The sequence below is a fragment of the Emys orbicularis genome, chromosome 1 (assembly GCF_028017835.1).
Source record: "Emys orbicularis isolate rEmyOrb1 chromosome 1, rEmyOrb1.hap1, whole genome shotgun sequence".
Lineage (NCBI taxonomy): Eukaryota > Metazoa > Chordata > Testudines > Emydidae > Emys > Emys orbicularis.
This window is the reverse complement of record NC_088683.1, coordinates 349,589,032-349,607,827: the sequence shown is the minus strand read 5'-3', so window position 1 is coordinate 349,607,827 and position 18,796 is coordinate 349,589,032. Positions and strand designations below refer to the sequence as shown.

The 18,796-nt window shown below is 43.4% G+C and overlaps 1 protein-coding gene across 7 annotated transcripts in view; it reads right to left on the bottom strand.

The window, feature by feature from the left end:
• Positions 1–18,796, bottom strand: part of DLG2 (discs large MAGUK scaffold protein 2) — a 933,774-nt gene that overhangs the window by 121,861 nt on the left and 793,117 nt on the right. For all 7 annotated transcript variants that reach the window (XM_065406536.1, XM_065406561.1, XM_065406510.1 and 4 more), the window contains one exon: positions 364–478. In XM_065406536.1, the coding sequence (XP_065262608.1) occupies positions 364–478 (115 nt within the window). The remainder of the gene's footprint in view (positions 1–363; positions 479–18,796) is intronic.

Genomic DNA, 18,796 nt, shown 5'->3' with positions numbered 1-18,796 from the left:
CATAAGCTCCTTGTAGCAGGGGCAGTTTGAATGGTGCACAGTCCAATGGAATTTGACCTAAGCCTTCAGTATACAGAAAAGCTCGTCTGTTTTTTCAGCTATTGTGTGGGTTGTCAAATGGTGAAAGTTTTCATCTTAAAGCATTGCTACAACTCTTTCTACTGCTCTTTAAAAACAGCCTTGGAATGATAGCATTAGTAATATAGGCGCGTCAAGAAATTATATTAATTTCACTGCATTATACAGTTTGAACCATATAAACTCACATCATGATACATGTCTCAGTTATATTCCTCAGCATTTCAAACCACATGGTAGAGAAGCTGCTCACATTTATCATCAGGAAAAACACCCCGTGCCTACCTTACGTAGAGTGACCGCTTCTGATTGGTTCTCAGGGAGCCAGACCCAGAACTCATGCTGTGGTTCATCATCTGCTCACGTAGGTCATGGATTTTTGCCTCAAATCGAGCGTACTCTGATGATGGAAAAAACAAACAAACCTCTATTGTAGCTGCATTACAACTGGTAAATGCAAATGAATGTTAAGATTAATAAATCCAGGACATGTTCTTAGAATCATGGTCACATGACCTATCTATCTTAAGCGTGTTTATAACCCCATTACTGTAGCATCTAAGCATTTCACTATCTTTAATATATTCACTCGCAACACCAAGGTACTGTCATCCCTATTTTGTACCTGGGGAACTGGGGCACAGAGAGACTGACTTGCCAAAGGTCACACAGAAAGCCTGTGGCAGACCAGGTAACTGAACCCAGGCTAGCACCATACCCACTGGACCATCCTTCGTCTCAGTGACTGAATTACCTTGCTGACAGAGCACAAGGTACAGTAACATTACCAGTCGGACCAACACATGAAGAAGCAATAAAGAAAGTTTCCAAAGTTCTTTCAAGTGGAACTGTGCAGTGGAGAACCACCCCTCCCGATCTCATTTAGCAAGGAAATACCTTGGGAGCTATTTTGTCCACACTGACTGTGGAATTTTCATGAAAAGTGCCCCTGTCTGGGTGCAGTGGGGGGCAAAGCATGCAGTGAACCCCTTCTGCCCCCAGAGGAGTTACCCTTACAGAAAGCACCGAATACCAAGGGGCCCTCTCGTGCTGCACACTCCTTGAAGCAGAGTGTAGGTAAACTTGAGGCCCAGCCAGTGCTTCGCACCCTGGGCAGGAGCACCTATCTGAGAGACAATGCTTGGGTGTGCACACAATGGGAACCTGATTCACTGTTGCCCTGCACCTTATTTACACTAGTGCAATGTGGATGCAAACTAGTTGTAAAATGCTACTGATCAGAATGGTAGCATTTTACACCCACTTTGCATTGGTCAAGGTACAGGACAACAATGAATTGGACCCTACATCTTTAGTATGGGACTGGGTGCAGCAACTGCTGCTCTTAGAAGCAGGCATAATTCCTCCAGACTCCACCATACTCACAGCCAGCTGCTAACTCCTTCCCTCTCTCCACCGCTCCATTGCCTTTGAGCCATAATACAGCTCAGAGTTGGAGAGAGTTGCTAAAGAAAACTAAGAAGAATTTTTTTTCTGAAATGTGATTCAGAGACTTCCTATTAAACAGGACACTTACAATGGAAAGCCAGGCAAACACAGAACCCAATATTACATACTTGCTAAAGAAAAGACTGATTTTAATAATAAAATATATCAATAATACTTATACTGAGCTTTACATGTTTAAAGGAATGTATAAATGTTATTTAATCCTCACAACACCTCTATCAATTATGTAGAAATTACTATTCCCATGTTCAGATGTTGAAGGCCCTTTGAACACCTCAATCCCAGCCCAAAGCACCCTCCTGCACCCCAAACCCCTCATCCGCAGCCCCACTCCAGAGCACACACCCTGAACCCTCATTTCTGGCCCCACCCGGAACCCGCATCCCCAGCCCAGAGCCCATACCCCTTCCACACTGCAACCCCCTGCCTCAAGCCAGAGCCCCCTCCCATACTCCGAACCCCTCGGCTCCACCTCCCAGCCTGGAGCCCCCTCCTGCACCCCAAACCCCTCATCCCTGGCCACACCCCAGAGCCCACACCCTCAGCCAGAGCCCTCACCCCCTCCCGCAACTCAACCTCCTGAGCCAGCCTGGTGAAAATGAGCGAGTGAGTGAGGGTGGGGAGAGTGAGTGACAGAGGGAGGGGGGATGGATCGAATAGGGGGGCGGGCCCTCAGAGAAGGGGTGGGGCAGAGGCGGGGCCTCAGATGAGGGGCAGGGCAGGGCAAGGGTGTTGGTTTTGTGTGAGTAGAAAGTTGGCAACCGTATCCATTGCTTTTGTTTGTGTACAAACTACTGGAGCAAGTTTTCAGATCATGCTGTTCCTTCAGGTTCATAATTTAGCAGATCCTCTTCTCACTTGAATCCAATTTTCTTTATCAGAAATCTTGACTCAGATTGAAACCCCTCTGATGCGGACTAAAGCACTGTATAGATAAGATTTAAGTCTCATTTTCAAAAGTGATTTAAGCATTTAGGAGCTTAAGTCTTATTGAAAATCAATGGGACTTGGGCTCCCAAGTGCTGGAGGGCCAGATATTTTATGTCAGTGGGAGTTAGGCACCTAAATACCTTCAAAAATCTGGCCCTAAATCACTTTTGAAAATGGGACTTAGGTGCTTTTGCAAATTTTACCCCTAATCTAGGATTTGAACATTTTCCCTTTGGTCAATTTGGTCAAGATTCATTTTGTAAATTGTTTTGTTTCTGGCAAGCCAAATAAAATATTACATTAACTTTTTATTATTACTATTACAGCTATTTATTTTTACTCTACCTCATTATGTGCTTCTTGCTATATTGTAAACCTGCTTGATATTTATGAAAGGTACATGTAAAACAATCAATTAAAAAAAGGAGCCTGTATTTCCATTGCTCACATTCCACCTGTTCTGTGGATAAACAGAGAGCACTTCACATTCCACCTGTTCCGTGGATAAACAGAGACAGTCTCAAGGGCTGTCAATGTGGCCCCTTTCACAAGCATTATATACACTCACAATGATGTTAAACTATATTTCAAGGTGTATGTCAAGAGATTTTGGTGCTTTACAACTGGATTAGGTCAAGAAAAGAAATAATTTACACCAGAGTAGCTTCAATCATAGCTTTCTCCTTTAATAATTAATAAAGAAATCCCACACAGATACTGCATCTGAGGTGTGGGAGGAATTCCTATATTTAGACTCCAATCTGTAGAGTGAGAAATGAAGATCAAAAAGATGACTCTCTATAGAATTATAGAATCATAGAATATCAGGGTTGGAAGGGACCTCAGGAGGTCATCTAGTCCAACCCCCTACTCAAAGCAGGACCAATTCTCAACTAAATCATCCCAGCCAGGGCTTTGTTAAGCCTGACCTTAAAAACCTCTAAGGAAGGAGATTCAACCACCTCCCTAGGTAACCATTCCAGTGCTTCACTACCCTCCTAGTGAAAAAGTTTTTCCCAATATCCAACCTAAACCTCCCCCACTGCAACTTGAGACCATTACTCCTTGTTCTGTCATCTGCTACCACTGAGAATAGTCTAGATCCATCCTCTTTGGAACCCCCTTTCAGGTAGTTGAAAGCAGCTATCAAATCCCTCCTCATTCTTCTCTTCTAAAGACTAAACAATCCCAGCTCCCTCAGCCTCTCCTCATAAGTCATGTGCTACAGCCCCCTAATAATTTTTGTTGCCCTCTGCTGGACTCTTTCCAATTTTTCCACATCCTTCTTGTAGTGTGGAGCCCAAAACTGGACACAGTACTTCAGATGAGGCCTCACCAATGTTGAATAGAGGGAAATGATCACGTCCCTCGATCTGCTGGCAATGCCGTTAGCCTTCTTGGCAACAAGGGCACACTGTTGACTCATATCCAGCCAGCTTCTTGTCCAATGTAACCCCTAGGTCCTTTTCTGCAGAACTGCTGCCTAGCCACTCGGTCCCTAGTCTGTAGCAGTGCATGCGATTCTTCTGTCCTAAGTACAGGACTCTGCACTTGTCCTTGTTGAACCTCATCAGGTTTCTTTTGGCCCAATCATCTAATTTATCTAGGTCCCTCTGTATCCTATCCCTACTCTCCAGCGTATCTACCACTCCTCCCAGTTTAGTGTCATCTGCAAACTTGCTGAGAGTGCCGTCCATGCCATCCTCCAGATCATTAATGAAGATATTGAACAAAACTGGCCCCAGGACCGACCCTTGGGGCACTCCGCTTGATACCGGCTGCCAACTAGACATGGAGCCACTGATCACTGATCACTACCCGTTGAGCCAGACGATCTAGCCAGCTTTCTATCCACCTTATAGTCTATTCATCCAGCCGGCAAGTCTATACTTCTTTAACTTGCCGGCAAGAATACTGTGGAAGACTGTATAAAAAGCTTTGCTAAAGTCAAGGAATAACACATCCACTGCTTTCCCCTCATCCACAGAGCCAGTTATCTCATCATAGAAGGCAATTAGATTAGTCAGGCATGACTTGCCCTTGGTGAAGCCATGCTGACTGTTCCTGATCACTTTCCTCTCCTCTAAGTGCTTCAGAATTGATTCCTTGAGGACCTACTCCAAGATTTTTCCAGGGACTGAGGTGAGGCTGACTGGCTTGTAGTTCCCCGGATCATCCTCCTTCCCTTTTTTAAAGGATGGGCACTACATTAGCCTTTTTCCAGTCATCCGGGACCTCCCCCGATCGCTATGAGTTTTCAAAGATAATGGCCAATGTTTCTGCAATCACATCCGCCAACTCCTTTAGCACCCTCGGATGCAGCACATCCGGCCCCATGGATTTGTGCTCATCCAGCTTTTCTAAATAGTCCCGAACCACTTCTTTCTCCACAGAGGGCTGGTCACCTCCTCCCCATGCTGTGCTGCCCAGTGCAGTAGTCTGGGAGCTGATCTTGTTCGTGAAGACAGAGGCAAAAAAAGCATTGAGTACATTAGCTTTTTCCACATTCTCTGTCATTAGGTTGCCTCCCTCATTCAGTAAGGGGCCCACACTTTCCTTGACTTTCTTCTTGTTGCTAACATATAGCACAGCATCAAATTACTTGCCGTTTGCACACCAACACCTTTGATACTTCGATGGGATGGTCAGACGATGAAGACGACTTTATTGTGTTTTGCACTGTTTTGACTTTGGATGACATTTCATCAAGGTCAGGTACTTGAAATTGTTTTCTTTGATTGAAAATGTATTCTGAATTTTCCTAGAAGATACTTGTAAGATTTGTTATGACTTTTAACTATTTTAAATATTTACTAACTACATGCTAGGTGTTCATGGAGTCAAACTACAGGCCCCAGTTTGATTTTAATAAATAACATAGTATATGTGAGGCTTCTGCAGCATGGGAGGCAAATTTCAGCAGCTGGGCTTTTTTTTTTTTTTTAATTGAACTAAGATAAAAAATGTAGATGTTTATTAAACCAATTACATATCAAGTAGTTATCAATGGTTCACTCTCAACATGGGAAGACATCTCTAGTGCGGTCCCCAGGGGTCAGTCCTGGGTTTGGTTATACTCAATATTTTCATTAATGACTTGGATAATGGAGTGGAGAGAATGCTTACAAAATTTGTAATGACACCAAGCTGGGGTTGCAAGAACTTTGAAGGACAGGATGAGAATTTAAAATGACCTTGACAAATTGGAGAATTGGTCTGAAATCAACATGATGAAATTCAATAAAGGCAAGTGCAAAGTACTACACTTAGGGTATGTCTACACTACCCGCTGGATCGGCAGGCAGGGATCGATCCAGCAGGCGTCGATTTATCGTGTCTAGTCTACACACGATAAATCGACCCCCGAGCGCTCTCCCGTCGTCTCCTGTACTCCACCGCCGCAAGAGGCGCAGGCGGAGTCGACAAGGGAGTGGCAGCAGTCGACTCACCGCAGTGAAGACACTGCGGTGAGTAGGTCTAAATACATCGACTTCAGCTACATTATTCACATAGCTGAAGTTGCGTAACTTAGATCGACCCCCCCCCCCAGCGTAGACCAGGCCTTAGGAAGCAAAAAATCAAATGCACAACTACAAAATGGGGAACAACTGACTAGGCAGCAGGATCTGGGGATATAGTGAATCACAAATTGAATATGAGCAAGTAATGTGATGCAGTTTCTGGAAAAAATCAATTCAGACAATTAAGGTCATGACAGATGGACAAAAGGGAAAAATACATTCAGTGAAAGGCTGATTCACTGTCTTGTGGCCCTTTGAAGAAAGAAGAAAACAACAGCACATCACTGTCTGATACACTGCTACACTTTGCCTGCTTTTACTTAGCAAAATCTCCATGAAAATGGGCATGTGATTCATATACCGGTTCAGGTAACTGAAGTTCTCGTGCTCCCTAGAGGCATGGGCAGCGGGTGACCGGCCGGCTGTGTAGCTAGTCCCGGCCCGGCCCCACCCCTTCTGCCCTCTTTCCCCTGCTGGAGCCCAGAGCCTCCCTCCCTGCGGCTGCCAGCCCCCACCCCAGCTCCCGAGTGCCAGGCAGGCATTGCTTGTCCCCCCAAGTCCCCTCCCGCAGCCCCCCAGCCCAGGGCAGGGCAGGCAGCCCCAGTGCCGGCAGCCCCCACCCCCAGCCCTAGCCTCAGCCCCAGCATGCTTCCCTGAAGAGAAGCAGCCAGTGTGCAAAGGGGAAAGCACAAGCAGGAGGGGGCCTTCCAGGCAGAGTGTGGGCGGGGCCACACTGGGCTGTTTGGGGAGGCATAGCCTCCCCCAGCCTACCATATGCACCAGCCATGCCTAGAGGCTTTCCAATAACAAGAGTCAGGGCCCTTTATTAGGAGCCTAAAAATTAATGTAGGAGACTAATTCCAAGAACCCATTTTTGGTGCTTGAGGTCCAAGTCACCTATAACATCCACCAGGCTAAATCCACTGCACAGGCTAGTGGCAGGAAAATTTTAATTTTGCTGAAGTTGCTTTTTAGTTATAAAATTAGAGCATAGCAACAGAAAACACAAGAACAAGCATTTTGCAGCTCCCCAAAAAACAGTTAAGAATCTTTGTAATATTAAAATGTAATTATTTCCATCCTTACTCTTGTATGACAGGTTGCAGTTCAGACTGAATAATAGTAAAAAAACCCAAAACAACCAAAACCTGAAAACAGATTCTGATGGAAATGCTGGTATACTATATAGCAGTGGAAATGACACCACTGAAATGCATGAATGTTAGCAGACCCAGCCTATATTAGCTTGAACTTATCTAATGTTGGCACCATTAGAGAGATCTTAATTCCTTCTGTCAGCAGGTAGTAATATGCAGGTTCATCAATGTCTGCTTCAAAATGATAAAAGCTTTCATAAGTGCTGCTATTCGATTTTTAAAATAATGCACCTGTAACCCTGTTTGGTGCATTGTGAAGCAGTGACTGCCAATAACATGGGTGATTGGTTGGCAAAGGATCACTCTTTTTTCAGACTGTACAAGAAAAAAAAGCAATGTAAAACCCTAATCGTCCACTTTCAAGATGATTAATACAATGTTATATTTGTTTTTAAAAAACAGTAGAAAAGTATTAGAAGACAAAATATCAGCTTGAAAAGGACATGTCAAATCAGTACCAGCTAGTATAAGTAAGGACTAGTGGATGATGGAGCTAGATCCTCAGTTGGTGTAAATGTGGCACAGTTTTAATGGAGCTATGCCAGTTTACACCAGAGGAAGTTCTAGCCAACAGGTTTTGTCTGGATACAAACCGTACATCTCAGGTGTCAAGTTGTCAGCTGAATGCCTTGGATCTCTGAGGGCGCAAGATACTATCATTGTAGTATAGTTATTTATACTATTTATGTAAACCATTCTTTTTAACCCTTTACTCTTGGCCATCAATAAGTTTAGGCTTGAAATTAGATGAAGGCTTCTAACCATCATAAGAGTGAAACTCTGGAACAGCCTTCCAAGGGGGACAGTGGGGCCAAAAAACCTGGCTTCAAGACTGAGTTTGATAAGCTTATGAAGGGGATGGTTATAGATTCATAGATTCATAGATTCTAGGACTGGAAGGGACCTCGAGAGGTCATCGAGTCCAGTCCCCTGCCCGCATGACAGGACCAAATATGATGGGACTGCCTACAATGGCATATGGCCCATCAGTGACTGCCAGTAGCAAAAATTCCCAACTGCTGGAGATGGGACACTAGATGGGGAGGGCTCTGAGTTAATACAGAGAATTATTTCCCAGATATCTGTCTGGTGGGTCTTGCCCACATGCTCAGGGTCTAACTGATCACTATATTTGGGGTCGGGAAGGAATTTTCCCCCAGGTCAGATTGGCTGAGACCCTGGGAGTTTTTCACCTCTGCAACATGGGGCATGGGTCATTGCACATTTAAACTAGTGTAAATGGTGAATTCTCTGTAACTTTAAGTCTTTAAATCATGATTTGAGGACTTCTGTAACTCAGCCAGAGGTTGGGGTCTATTACAGGAGTGGGTGGATGAGGTTCTGTGGCCTGCAATGTGTAGGAGATCAGATTAGATGATCACGATGGTCCCGTCTGACCTTAAAGTCTATGAGGCAAATTGTCTTTGTTGGATAGCTTAAGATTTCTTTTTTATTATAAATACAAAGTTGGGATCCTTTTTAATCTGTCTGTTACTTCTGTGAGGGCATATAAACAAGTATTCAGCATATGTACATCCTGGATTAGAGAGGAAGAATTGACCAGGGGTTAAGATACTTTGGAGACCTAGGTTTAATCCTGCCACAGACTTCCTGCTTGACTTTGGGTAAATCACTTTGCTCTTCAGTTTCCCATCTGTAAAATTGGGATAATAACATCTCCCTACCTCATAGGAGTGTAATGAGGGTAAATCCATTAAGGACTGTGGGGTTCTCAGATACAATGGTAATGGGGTTGGGGAAGTACCTAGGATATAGAAATTGTGACTGTTTTCCCTGAAGCCTGGTACAGTATTATTTTAATATACAAAAGAGCACTGGAGCATTAGTTTTAAACGGGTTTTGCATGCTATGGAGGATACTACCTTTGATAAGGGCACAAGTGGGATGTAGGTAAAGCAGAGGTGGGCAAACTATGGCCCACGGGTCACATCCGGCCCGCGGGGCCCTCCTGCCTGGCCCCTGAGCTCCTGGCCCGGGAGGCTAGCCCCCGGCCCCTCCCCCGCTGTTCCCTCTCCCCCGCAGCCTCAGCGCACCGTGCCGCCGACGCAAATGCTGTGGGCTCTGAGCCACGGCCTGACCTGGTGCTGTGCTGTAGCGCCGCCAGCCACCGGGGCTCCAGGCAGTGCGGTAAGGGAGCAGGGGGGGTTGGATAGCGGAAAGGGGAGTTCAGGGTGGTGGTCGGGGGCGGGGGTGTGGATAGGGGTTGGGGTGGTCAGAGGGCGGGGAACGGGGGGTTGAATGGGTGCAGGGGTTCCGGGGGGGGGCAGTCAGGAAGGAAAGGGGGGGGGTTGGATGGGGCAGCAGGGGGCAGTCAGGGGCAGGGGTTCCGGGAGCAGTCAGGGAGAAGGGGTGGTTGGATGGGGCGGGGGGGGGGCAGTCGGGGTGGAGGTTCTGGGGGCGGTCAGGGGACAGGGAGCAGGGGCGGTGGATGGGGCAAGGGGCCATCAGGGAACAGGGGGGGTTGGATGGGGCAGGAGTCTCGGGGGGGAGCCGTCAGGGGGCGAGAAAGCGGGGGGTGGGATAGGAGGCGGGGGCCGGGCCATGCCTGGCTGTTTGGGGCGGCACAGCCTCCCCTAACCGGCCCTCCATACAATTTCCGAAACCTGATGCAGCCCTCAGGCCAAAAAGTTTGCCTGCCCCTGGGGTAGAGAATAGATGTGTCAGAAGAGACAGGCTGCGGTGTGGTCCACAGCATGCAAAGCGATGTACTTACTTTCTTTGGCCTTATTTCGACTAGTCAGGATGAACAACATCCCTTTCATTACCGCAGGGTCAGGCTCCTATGTCCTCCCTATTCTGTTCATCATTTTTACCTTGTACTAAGGAGTTTAGATCCCAATTCGCTGTTGCCCTGCACACCACAGCAAAGTGCAAAAGGGTTCCACATCAGAATTCTACCCACCCTGTATTAGTGAATTGCAACAATGAATTGAGCCCTTAACGTTTGATCCTGCAAGGTGCCGAGTACTCTGGCCCTGATCCAGCAAAGCACTTAAGTATATATTTAACTTTAAGCCCATGCGTAGTCCCTTTGCCTCCAGGTCAGTTTCCTGTGCAGTTCATTGGGCCCACTAGTGCTTAAAGTTACACATGTGCTTAACTGATTGGCTGGATCAGGGCCAAAGTGCACAGCACTTTGCAGGACCAAGCCGTTAATGGAAAAATGATATGCTTAGTGATTAGGCCATTAAATTCTATCCTGTTTGAGCTGGATATCTGCTTGCTTTGGGATCCTCACTGATCATTCACATGCCCCCACTTTTCCTAGTTATTTTATAATTTTCCTAGCCTTTTCCATACCCCAACCTCATGTTACAAGAGAAAGTAGAGTCCATGATCCCGTCCCTCCCGCCATGTAAGCATAAAGGAAGGGAAGGGGGTCGTGACCATCCAGGCTGATAAAAAGATAAAGTGTACAGCCTGGGTTAAGTACAAAGAGCCTTCAGAATGTGTATGAATTCCCAGCTCTACCGCGAGTGACTTGCGGCGTGATCTTGGGCAAGTTGTTTCAACCCCCCGTGCCTCTGTTTTCCCTGCCAGCCTTTGTCTTGTCTGTTTAAACCACAGATAATGTCACTGACGTCAATCAAGCCAGAATTTCACCCTTTTGGGCAGGGACTGGCTCTTACTATGTGTTTAACAGTGCCTAGCACCAGTCTCAGTCAGAACCCCTAGGAACTCCTGTAATACAAATAAATAATAATAGATCATAGCATTAAAAATGAGATACACTCTTTTAACTTTTGTTCTTCTGATATATGTTTCCTACACAGCATAGTTAAGCTTTCGTGTTTAACACCATGCATCAAGCCTAACTCCTCACCAAGAATATATTTATTGTACATGTTGAAATAATAAAAAACCTTTAATAATCTGAGGCTGTAAAGTATTTACTTCTCAGATTACAAACATTTTCACTGATCATTAATCTGCACAGAATGAGTTCTCTGAATAGCCTGTTAGCCCAAATAAGGAGGAGAAAGACCTATGTGGTATGCAGATAATCCCTCTGCAATACCTTTCCTCTGTGACATCTGGTACTGGTCACTATCACAGATAGGATAATTAACTTGATGGACCTTGAATCTGATCCAGTCTGGCAATTCCTATGTTCTAATAATTCTGAAGGTAAATATGACTTGATAGCAACCAAATCTACAGTATAAACATTCACTAAATGTCACTAATGAATTCATTGCACAAGATTCTGGCACCATCAACAGAATAATGTTTCCATTTGTTAGACTTATTTTGTATTTGTTACGGTAGCATCCAGAGGCCCCAGTCAGAATTGGAGAGCCACTGTACTGTACAGTTTGTACACTATACAGCCCAAAGTTATGTTGCTATTACTTCTCACTAACATTGCTCCCATTTGTAATGAGATTACCCAGGTTTCCAAAAGCAAAGGAAATGATAAACAATGTTGGTCTTGATATCTCTGGAGGGAAGATGCCTCTACATCTTACTACCTTCTATATTTTGAACAAATGCATTTATTAAGATTTTTAACACTCTTTTTCATGTGCATCCGACGAAGTGGGCATTCACCCACGAAAGCTTATGCTCCAATACATCTGTTAGTCTTAAAGGTGCCACAGGACTCTCTGTTGCTTTTTACCCCTCTGATACTCTTTTTCAGGCATTCAGAGAAAAATCTCCTTCCTCTTTTAAAGATGCCAGCACACTCTATGAGCTCACCCATTGCTTTGGCCTCTGAAACTTCAGCCCTGTAAACTCACTGATGACATATGCCCAGATCCTCAAAGGTATTTCGGGGCCTCACGCCCACTGAAACCAATAGGAGTAGATGCCTAAGTATCTTTGAGGATATGGACCTTAGTTCCTTAACAAGTCCTTCTCCTTATATCCACTACCTGCCCTTTACCAAATGTATTTACACCTTTAACTATCTTCAAATCAAACCTTGCCTTTGCACACTTGCTCTGAAGCGGGCATCACATTCCAAATGTCACTGCCAACTTTCTTTTCATTTTCTTTACTACTGATGGTAATGCTTCTTCCATCTGTCACTCTTTTAGATACAGGCTTCATATCTGGTAAGTTGTGAATATAAAACAAAACCTTGAAAATATATATTTCCCCCCACAAAATATTTAGAAAACTAATGTCATGTCCAATTCATAGTCAGAATGAATGAGTCAAATCCAAATTGAAGCTGTAGTTTCAAAGACTTTAGAGTCAGACCTTATAAATGAATCAAGTCTTTAGTGACAAGGAGTTTGTGTCCTATTGAGGCATTATTCAAACTGCCCCGTTACTTCCTGTCTTTGGCCTATACGTTATCAGCCTGGTCTTGTACCTGACCAGTTGAGAATTTACTCCAAATCCTTCCAGCTGTTGAATAAGGCTTTAACTGACCAGATATCCTTCAGAAGGATTGTTCAAATCGCAAAAAGGGTTTGAGAATTATTTCCCCTAAATAGGACTTTATTTTATATCCCCACATAGCACTTTATTGGATTTTTTTAATCCTTTTTTTTCAGATGTGCTCAAAACAAAATGTGACTCCTTGTGGGTCAAATTACACAAAGCTCATATTGACTATGTCTCACACAATTTACCAGGTAACATGTTCAATGAGGTGCAAAGCAAGTAGTGAAAGCAGGAAGAGGATGTGGAACAAACAGGACACATATGTTCTGTCTTAGGAACACAGTTTGAAATCTTGGAAAAATTGGGTACATAATTTGCCCCCAGGCATCTGACTTGCACAGCCAGCACTTGCTCAGCAAAGCACCATATGTCTCTTTAACCTTGATAGCTTTATAGGAGTTAGAGTTTTATAGAGTGCAGGATTGTTTAAAACTATCTCCGGTGTTTTAGGCACAAGCTAACCTTTCTTCAGTGTTAAGGAGGCTTCCTTTCACCTTTTTCTTCAACAAATATTTATGCGAGGCATCACAAAAAAACAAACCTTTTATATTAATATTCAAGCTACTTTATGTTACTATTTAATTATTTCAGGGTAGCTATAGAGAATCTTAATCATTTATTTACTTTTCAGAATTCCCCTTCAAAACTCCATTGCCAAAAGGAAAATTTTTAATATAATTATTATTATTCGATATCTCCATTGTTCTTTTCCAAGAGTAATTCTGTTTCTTTGGGAGCTGAGCACAAAATGCTGATTGTCCTCATCTTGTTACTGAAGATGCAGCCATACAATTTATTGTATCTCAGAAAACTATGCACTGGCACCAGGAGAAGAGATGGTGGTGGCAGCTTTTGAGGTATCCAAAGCATTATGGGGTTGCATCGGATTGTATATAACTTGACCAACACAGTTTAGCCATTATAACACTCAAAAAGCTCATTTCCTCTTGCAAATGTATTGGATGACTATAACAGCGTTTAAAAGAGAACTGGATAAATTCATGGAGGTTAAGTCCATTAATGGCTATTAGCCACGATGGGTAAGGAATGGTGTCCCTAGACTCTGTTTGTCAGAGGGTGGAGAAGGATGGTAGGAGAGAGATCACTTGATCATTACCTGTTAGGTTCACTCCCTCTGGGGCACCTGGCATTGGCCACTGTCGGTAGACAGGATACTGGGCTAGATGGACCTTTGGTCTGACCCAGTACAGCCGTTCTTATGTTCTTATGGTGTTGGGAGAAAGATAAAGGGTACCAAATTGATTTTTCACACCCAATTTGAAGGTAAACAATTCATAGATTCCAAGACCGGAAGGGACCGTTGCGATCATCTAGTGTCACCTGTATTACACAGGCCATAGAATTTCCCCAAAATATTTCCTTCAGTTTTAATCCAGGTCTAATACATTGCAACAACCCAATACAATTATGATTAGAGAAAAGCAATGAAAATTCCTAATAACTACAGTGGAGCTTTCAATGGACTTCTTCAAAAACAAATCTGAGACTGTAGAACAATCCTACCTATGTTCATTTCAAAGTAAAACTGGAGTAACAGTGTTAAATTGGGGCCTAAAACTCTAAAATGACTTTTCAGAGTAGCCTATGATTTAAACCAGTCGTTCTCAACCAGGGGTATGCGTATCCCTGTGGATAGGCAGAGGTCTTCCAGGCAGCACATCAACTCATCTAGATATTTACCTAGTTTTACAACCAGCTACATAAAAAGCACTAGCGAAGTCAGTTTAAACTAAAATTTCATAAAATGACTTGTTTACACTGCTTTATATACTATACACTGAAATGTAAGTACTTTATATTCCAATTGATTTATTTTATAATTATATGGTAAAAATGAGAAAGTCAGCAATTTTTCAGTAGTAATGTGCTGTGACCCTTTTGTATTTTTATGTCTGATTTTGTAAGCAAGTCATTTTTAAGTGTGTGAAAATTGGGGATATTTAAGACAAATCAGACTCCTGAAAAGGGTACAGTACTCTGGAAAGGTTGAGAGCCACTGCTTTAAACAACTAACTCACATTGTGTCAGTCTTTCATTTGTGTTGTGTGAAAATCTGATCTGCTCAGAGTGTGTGAGATCAGAGTGGGGCTCTTAGAAAAGACTTGGAAATTATGTTCCTTCTGAAAATGAGGAGGGGGGATGCCAACATGATTCCATTAATTCCATAAACCAACATAAAAGCTGTAGCCTGCAGTAAAAATATAAATCTCTTCTAGAAATATCAACTAAGCAGAAAATGAAATAGTAGCAAAATATACCAAAAAGCCCTTCCTGACATAATTATATACATAACAGGGTAGCCTGGTAGGCTTATAAAAACACAGCGATCTGAAGGTACATAAGAAGTAGCATCCAAGTTTCACAAAACTATAATGAAAACGAACGTGCGTATATGTAGCTGGCCAACCTATGTTGCTATTGTAACTAACAGTGTTTTGCTTACATTAAACTATTCCCTAAAGAGCTCTCCCCATGGCTTTGAGACCAGGCTAGCTCGGTAAACAGCTCTTCCCTTTTTCTCCTTCTCTTTGCTGTCAACTGTGATGATCTATCAAACAACAACATTTTACAATACCCACTCCCAACACAGAACTGAAAACAAGGTTTGATCAAACGGTGGGTTCGATGCTCAAATATAAACCATCCAGTCTTAAAATAAAACTGGGGAAAAGTCCCATACAGCCCCCACAAAAGGAAGAACAGGTGGAAAAATGGGAGATAAACTTGCCACAGATACACTGCCCTGAACTAAAAGGTCTTACATACAATATTGGAAGCAGCCAGAGATTTGTACCATTCTGCCATGGCTCCCTGATTAAAAGGACTAACTCAAACATGTAATGGAGAGATTACAGTAGAGGATGCTATATATAAGCTTGACAAATGTAATGCAATACACACTGTCGCCTCAGGGCATGCCATGATCCCTTGTAGCTCCCTAAAATTAATATGTACTGCTGTAAACCTACTATAAGGAATGCGTTGAATATTGAACATACAGAGGACACAAAAACTAAGATAGCTATGTAATGCAGTTGGCCATTTTTTAAGGGCCATGGCTGTATTTTATGGTATGGATGCGCCAAAGTGTTTATTAATCTGAGTCTGGGATTATATAAAAGTAGAACAATGAAGAAGCATTGGTGGAATACACAAAAATTTCATTTTGGGGTTCTGCTGATGAACGACTTGAGCTCCACTCTCACCTTTTATGGGGCCGGATCCTTTTGCCAGAAACTCACCTTTGTATTATGACCTTCCAGAGCAGCGATATCTGAATATGCATCATTACTCCAAAAACAGGTGCCAAGTTTCTAGGAATGTGCATATCATTAAAATGAAAAATATGCTAAAAATCATTCAGGGACTATGCGTGTAGTCTCCCAATGATTTTAATGGGAATTTTGGGAGTGCCAGGCATGCAGATCAGGCTAAAAAGTCCAGGAGGAATCGAACACTAAGCGGTAGACATCTCCTCTCTCCCTGAAGTGCAGCCAGAGTTACTGACAACACCAAAGGGAAGATGTACATGCTTCAGAGAAGACGGAAATGCTGACAGCTTCCCACTTGTTGCATAGGTTTAATTCATACTGTCATGATTTTGACAAGTATCACACAACAGGAATGACAACCTCGCAACCTTTCTCTGGGGACCAGCACTTCATTCTCTGGGGCAAGTGAGTGCTTTGTTTTCATTCCACTGCAGTTTATTATTGTATTGCAATGTTTTAAAAGGAAGATGTGTGTTAAATAGGAGATAAAAGGGGCCTGATTCTCCTCATGCTTAAATTCTGGTTTTGTTCTGGGGTAACTCTATTCCATGGAGTCACTCCTGATTTAACCACCATCAGAGACGAATCAGACAGTTTTCAAGACTGTTTTATTAGCCAATAAACCGTTGGGTTAATTTTCAACTTGTGTGCTGGGCCCCTGGTTTCCATTAACAATCATGACAGCCGAGTGGCTAAATCCACACATTGAAGATGTAGCTCTCTCTGTCTTTTGACACTATACTCTGATTTGGGATGCTAGGGGTACAAAGTTCATTTTGAGATTTATGGGTTTCATTTTTATGCTTTGATCTGCTTAGATGTGTTTGGGCAATGAAAGATTCCCATACTAGCATGTGTCCTGGTGGGTGTGATTTCTCAGTTTCTAAACTCAACAGGATTTGCACCCCTACATACAAGATATTCAGTGTGAACCACCAATGTAAGAGCCCAGAAGTCAATGGGAGCACAAATGGAATAGCTGTAGAATCTGGCCCTTCATGTATTCTTTGTAGACTGAAAGATCGCCATGATGGTAGCACAGAGATGGAGAGAAACACTGCAAGTTACTGAATTTTGTGGTCTAGCAGACACGAGAAGAAATAGGATGAAGGGATTAAAGAATACTCCATCAGCAGGTTGAGCACCACTAATCCTAACTAAAGAAGGGTTCAGCATGGATTTGTGACATTTGCAGACTAGTGAGCCCCAGGGGTGGGTAGGAGCACGAGCATTGCCGTAGTCCCACTTCCAGACAATACTGAGTGCCATGAGAGGGAATTCAGCCACAAGGATTTGTTCCACACTGGCCCTCCCTCAGCACTGCAACACAACCTCAGGGGTCTGGGCTCCCTTAAACAGCTGACCCTCAAATCCATTTTCAGTGTGGCCTTCTGAGTTTCAGATGAGCGAGATTCTACTGTTTCTATCTGCAGATTGGCCTTGTGGTTTGCTTGACACTGGCACAGTTTGTACTCCCCTCCCCACTCCCCAGATTGGCTTTTCCTTTTCAGAGAGTGGGATAAACACAGGGACACTCTAATATTTTGTTACTACTGTATGTTGGCCCGACTGGAGCAGGGTGGTTTCTGTAGGAATATCTTTGATTAACTGCTTCCCAGGAGGTGACCCTCTGGGATAGTCCAGGCAGGAAGGAGGAGATGGCTCAAGATGCTCAGCTAACAGCTTCCAATTAAGGGTGGTTAAGGGATGCTGCCAGAAGTATTAGCTCCAATGACTCTGGCTCCATCCCCAGAAAGCCTATGGAGCTTGTTTGACCCAGGAGGGGCCAGAGCCCACCAGCATTTGAAGAAGCCTCTTGGATAACAAAGGGCTTTTTACAGGGTTTACATTGGCATTCATGTATGAGCAGGTGGAGTCCTAGACTGACTTACAGAGGGGCGAATGAAGAAGTTAAGTCTGCCTAAGTCACCAGCATGGGATGCTCATACTTTTAGGTAAGATAGACATGCATACAGGTTGTTCATAAATTGTCTTTCCTCTAATGCTTTGTCCCATTTGCAAAATAGAAATAATTTGTTTTAAGAAGGCTGTTGGTCAACATTATTGGTCACAGATCCCGGAAGAGAGGAAACACATGTCCCCAAAACTCAGTCAGACCTGTAGCATGATACAAAGGACAGCATTCCCAGGTCCTTGCTTAAGACTGGGAGAAATCATGGGATTCTACCCAGAGACAGATAAGGGCCACACCTGCTGTCTGAGGTGGGTGCACTCAGAGAGATCAGAAGAGGGAACATGTACAGCCAGCCCTACAACCATGATAGAGAGTAAAACAAACTTTTTGAGATCAAAAATATTTAAAATAAAACACGAGTAAAATTAAGATGAGCAAAAAAAAAAGTGCAGTATGAAACAAGGAGGGCTCTTCATGTGAAAGTAATTCAAGCCCTTGGTAAAGGACAAAAATTATGGAAACTAGACTTAAAATAAATTACAATATTTCATCTGTGGTCTGTGAAGATCATTAGTATCTGTGACCCACAGGCTGTAAAATCTTTAATATCCATAGAAACATTTTTTTTGTGTTCCTGCACCTAGCACAAAAATATTGTTATTGCAGTTAACTGAATTCCCTATAACCCAATGGGCATTCATGGTCTTCAACAGGTTAATGTGAAATTAATTTGCACTAATCCACCCAAGACCAGAGACACCCAATCCAATCTGAGTGTAGTGGCATTTACCGTAGAACAGTATCTCTCTGTTCCCTTGCATGTTGCTCTGAGCCGTTGAGACATAAACCAATTTTAGTGTTCGCCTGCAATGAAACTCTTATGATAGTTCTCAGTCTTCCTTACTTAAACTTACTGTGGAGCTCACTCACCTCCAAATGAATAGGTAATATGCTGGCTCTTGATGTAGAGATTAAAGGGATAACATATTAGGCCAGCATGTCTTCACTGTTCCC